Source organism: Heterodontus francisci, chromosome 1 (genome assembly GCF_036365525.1).
Source record: "Heterodontus francisci isolate sHetFra1 chromosome 1, sHetFra1.hap1, whole genome shotgun sequence".
Lineage (NCBI taxonomy): Eukaryota > Metazoa > Chordata > Chondrichthyes > Heterodontiformes > Heterodontidae > Heterodontus > Heterodontus francisci.
Genome location: NC_090371.1, coordinates 142,335,721 through 142,340,701, shown reverse-complemented (window position 1 = coordinate 142,340,701; position 4,981 = coordinate 142,335,721). Strand labels below are relative to the sequence as shown.

The 4,981-nt window shown below is 51.6% G+C and overlaps 1 protein-coding gene across 1 annotated transcript; it reads right to left on the bottom strand.

Annotated features, from left to right (window-relative positions):
• Positions 1-364: 364 nt before the first annotated feature.
• Positions 365-4,609, bottom strand: LOC137368804 (putative nuclease HARBI1). Its single transcript, XM_068029040.1, has 3 exons — positions 4,148-4,609; positions 3,799-4,098; positions 365-496 (listed from the first exon to the last, which is right to left on the bottom strand). The coding sequence occupies exons 1-3, from the start codon at positions 4,607-4,609 to the stop codon at positions 365-367; spliced, it is 894 nt and encodes a 297-aa protein (XP_067885141.1).
• Between the last annotated feature and the right edge of the window lie 372 nt (positions 4,610-4,981).

Below are 4,981 nucleotides of genomic sequence, written 5' to 3'. Positions count from 1 at the left end.
ATCTCTGGATAACATCCTGATACATAGGTTTCAGTGTAAGTGTTGTCACCAATATCATCTACTCTGCTTTTGTAAGAGAAGAAAGTCAATAAAAATAGGAAAAACAGTAGGATAACCTGCCAGGTGGAACCAATGAAGCAATGAAAAGCCCAAAGCTACACCTCAAATTCGAACTGCAGCATAAGATCTTGCATGTTTAACCACTTTTTGGGCTGGATTTTAAGCGCCCGCCGACACGGGCCACACACCACGGAGCCGCGATCTCGCATGCGGTGGCTCATTAGCATGCCCGCGTTGGCCCGCCCCCCCCAAATGACATGGAGGGGCGGGCTGTACGACGCCATGAATGGCATCAGTTGACAAGTCAGCATGTGCTGGCGCCATATTTAAGTGGCAGCCAGCCCTGCAAATACCCTCTTTCACTTTTAAACCTTTGCTGCTGGAAAAGACCAGCCAGCAGTGATGTCTGAAGAGCCCCAGTGACCAAAGAACTACCCTGCAAGGCACCAGAGATGGTAGAGGTGTGAGGAAGGGTAGCCCCACGGTTCAGCGATGCCTCCCTGCTCACTCTCCTCCAGGCTGCAAGGAAAAGGTGGGAAGTCCTTTTGTAAGATGGTAAGAAGAGGTCCTCCCGCCTGTCTAAGCAAGCCTGGGCAGAGATTGCAGAAGAGGTGGGGTCACCCACAGAGACTGGATCCAATTCCGCAGGAGGATGAATGGTGTCATGTGCTCAGCAAAGGCAAGTGGTACTTTGTTGCATGGGTCCGTTTGACCTGGGTGTCCCCACACAGAGTGCCACATGGGTGCCACTGACATGTCAAAGACAGGGAGGTCAGGCGAGGAAGATTGATGCCACATGAATGGCTACATGTGTGAAAGAACCCACCCTTGTTTGCACCCCAGAGCATGCACCTACATGACAGGCTGAGTCCGTATTACAGACTGAGCATTCCCCCACCTTTTGTTTTAGCGCCCCTGTTGTAACATGTGTCATGTTGCTGTTTGCCAATGTTCAATATCTGCATCCTGGCTCTTCCAGGTGAAGAGGGCCCACAATGCATGAGAGGCCTCCAGGACCAGTGGCGGGATGCCAGACATTAGACCACTAAAACAGGCTGCGGAGGAGGCCCGGGAGCTATCTGGCAGTCAGGAAGGGCATGTGTTTTGGACGTAGAGCTTGGGGTTCCAGATGAACATACAAGCACAGTGATTACTCAAAACATTTTATTTTTGGACACAATGCTGTCATATTCATTACATGTGCACCAAAAAACCTAAAACTGTGCTTTTCACATTGTATCTTGCAGGGTGACACTGAACATTGGAGCTCCTGGAGACTTCCAGCACCTCTGAGGAAGAAATCACCTCAGAGGACGCAGTGTCTCATGACACTCCCACACTTTCTACTGTGCAGATATACTCACTTCGGTGGGAATGCATTCAGCTGTAGTGTCTGGATCACAAACGGGTGAGACCACCTCTGACAGTCACAGGTCTGTGGGTGTCCAGGCCCATGCTGAGACCCAGGCTGATGATGATCCTCTGGAGTCGACAGCACAAGGTATGCTGGAATTGCAGGGAGAGGTAAGGCAACATCCTGGCGGAGATACCACAGGCCAAGCGCAGCCTTGAGCAGACAATGGGGAAGTCCATCCAGACCATAGCTGCCATGTCCCAGGCATATCAGTGCATGGCTTCCTCCATGGAGAGGTTGGCGACCCTCATGGAGAGCAACATTCCACTGATATGCGCAGACCTGAAAACCCTCGCCTTGGCCATGAGCTGGAATAGCAGTGGCAAGGCGAGAAAGGGACCAGGGGCCTGGAGAGTGTTTCTGCTCATGGTCCTTCTCCCGAGAGCAGCGAGGTTTCTATGAGCCTTGAAAGGGAGGAGGTGAACCAGCGCTCCACATCTGGGGTCCCCCCTCATGGTGATTCCAATGTAGGCACTGGCTCCTCAGCTCCTCCACCGGTGAGTCCAGCTGCAGCAGCCACAATTTCTGACGACAACCCTGCACTCATGCAGGAAACCCTCAGGTAACCAAGGCCCTTCAGGCCTCAGGCACCCAGAGGATGACCGCCCAAGTCATCCAAAGCCAAAGGGCATCCTGATTAGCAGCCTGCCTCCAGTCAAGCTGCTAGCGCAGAAGTAGCCCCACGAAGGAGAATCCTCAAATGTTTCAGAAAGACATCATGACACAATGGATTTTCACAGATGACACGCCTATGTATTAATTACTTCTCACTAAATGTGCTTTTCTAACATGTGTCTCCTTTTTATTGTGTGAATGACGCATGCCAGCAAGTAACGGCAAGGCCCATTTCCCGCACCTCTACCCTCACCCCTTCCCCTCCCTCCCAGAACCATAACAGGGTTCCCCTTGTCCTCACTTTCCACCCCATCAGCCTCCATATCCAAAGGATCATCCTCCGCCATTACCGCCACCTCCAGCGTGATGCCACTACCAAACGCATCTTCCCCTCCCTTCTCCTGTCAGCATTCCAAAGGGATCGTTCCCTCCGCCACACCCTGGTCCACTCCTCCATTACCCCCACCACCTCGTCCCTGTCCCATGGCACCTTCCCCTGCAATCGCAGGAGGTGTAATACCTGCCCATTTACCTCCTCTCTCCTCACTATCCCAGGCCCCAAACACTCCTTTCAGGTGAAGCAGCGATTTACTTGTACTTCTTTCAATGTAGTGTACTGTATTCGCTGCTCACAATGTGGTCTCCTCTACAATGGGGAGACCAAACACAGACTGGGTGACTGCTTTGCGGAACACCTCCGCTCAGTCCGCAAGCAGGACCCTGAGCTTCCGGTTGCTTGCCATTTCAACACTCCCCCCTGCACTCATGCTCACATCTCTGTCCTGGGATTGCTGCAGTGTTCCAGTGAACATCAACGCAAGCTCGAGGAACAGCATCTCATTTACCCATTAGGCACACTACAGCCTGCCGGACTGAACATTGAGTTCAATCATTTTTTACAATCTTTTTTTTTGTGTTTATTTCATTTCATCTTAGTTTGTTCAGTTTGCTTACCCACTGTTTATTTTCATGTTTGTACTTGCTGCTGTTCAATCTTCAGTCCGTTAACACCCTATCTGTATTGATGCTATGTCTTTCAACACACCATTAACATATTGTTTGCCTTTGCTCCATGACCTTTTGGTCAGCTATGTGGCCTTGTCCAATCTACACCTTCTCCTTTGTTATCTCTTGCCCCACCCCCGCCTCACTTGCTTATAACCGTTGACATTTCTAATATTTGCTAGTTCCGAAGAAGGGTCACTGACCCGAAACGTTAACTCTGCTTCTCTTTCCACAGATGCTGCCAGACCTGCTGAGTGGTTCCAGCATTTTTATTTCAAATTTCCAGCATCCGCAGTATTTTGCTTTTGTTATAGTAATGATTATGTGTCCTCCCATTACATAATTGACCTGACAGAATTGCCAATGTATGGAATAACATCATTGCCATGCCAGTATGTGTGATGTGGCACTGCACGGATGCAGTCACATGGGCAATGGTTCAGTCATCTACTGCCATTAATGCTGGAGAGACAGATTTCACAGATGCAGAAGACTGCCTGCCAGATGAAGCATGATGGTATGTGACGTGGGAAGTATATTGTGCACCTCAGGGATTGTGGAAGCGCTCCGCAATAAGGTGTTGTCATGCTTCCCTTGCTCTCTACTTGCCATGTATGCACTCCGTCCTCCCATGCGCATATGCTGCTGCAATGCCGCTGTGTCCCCATCTTCTGAGGATGTCTCCTGCTCCCAGTCTCATCTACCTGCAAGGCCTCCCCCCTCTGTATTGCAAAGTTGTGCAGAGCACAACAAACAGCAACGATGCGCCCAACCCTGTCTGGTGCGTACTGCAGTGCCCGACCTGATCTATCCAGGCAGCAGAGGCGCATCTGCAGCATGCCGAAGGCCAGCTCGATGGTAGCTCGGGTCGAGCCGTGGCAGGCATTATATTCTCTGCATCGCTGGTGGGGTTTCTCACCGGTGTCAGGAGCCATGCCTGCAAGGTGCAGTAAACAGCAGTGGCACCTGAGACTGGTACTGGATGAATGAGCCATGGCAGCTGCCTGGAAAGCGGGCACACATTTGCATGAAGCGCTTCCTGTGGTCACATACGAGCTGCACATTGAGAGAGTAGAAGCCCTTTCTATTGAGGTATTCAGCTGGTTGTCCAGCTGGAGCCTTGATGGCCACATATGTGCAGTCTATGACCCCTTGCACCTGTGGGAATCCCGCAATGGCCCCAAATCCAAGGGCCCTGAGGTCCTGACTCTCAGGGTCCATCCTAAAGCGCACATAGTCACTGGCCCTCCTGTACAAGGCATTGGTGACCTCCCTGATACAGCGGTGTACTGCTGACTGTGAAGCCCCACACAGGTTGCTGGTGGATCCCTGGAATGATGCAGAGGCGTAGAAGTTAAGAGCCGCAGTCACTTTGAGGGCCACAGGCATAGGGTGTCCACCAAAGCCCATCAGCTGCAGGTCATCATTCAGCAGTGCACAGAGATGTGTCACCACTTCTCTGGGCATCCGCAGTGGCCTCTGACACTGGTGCTCAGACATCTGCAAGTATGTCATGTGGGGCCTGTAGATCTGCTGTCTTCTCTGGCCTCAAATGCGCCTTGGTGGCTGCTGCTGCTTGCATACATGAGCTACCACGTGGGCTGCGCCTGCCTCTTGGTTCCATCTCCAGCAGATCTGGCTCCTCACGGCACGTGGATCAAGAACGACAGGGTGGACCAGCCCCATCTCTATGCCAGAGGTGAACTTGGTGCCTTCAGTAGGTCAATGGTACTTAGCAGGGCAGAGGGTGATGTGAATTGGTGCTTTGGTTGTGTTCTGCCAATATGGAATGGCATGACATTGCCAGTCTTCGCTTTAAATAAGAGCGGGGCGGCATGACCACAGACATATTATTGCAGTTGCCTGGATTGGCAACATGACCTTAAA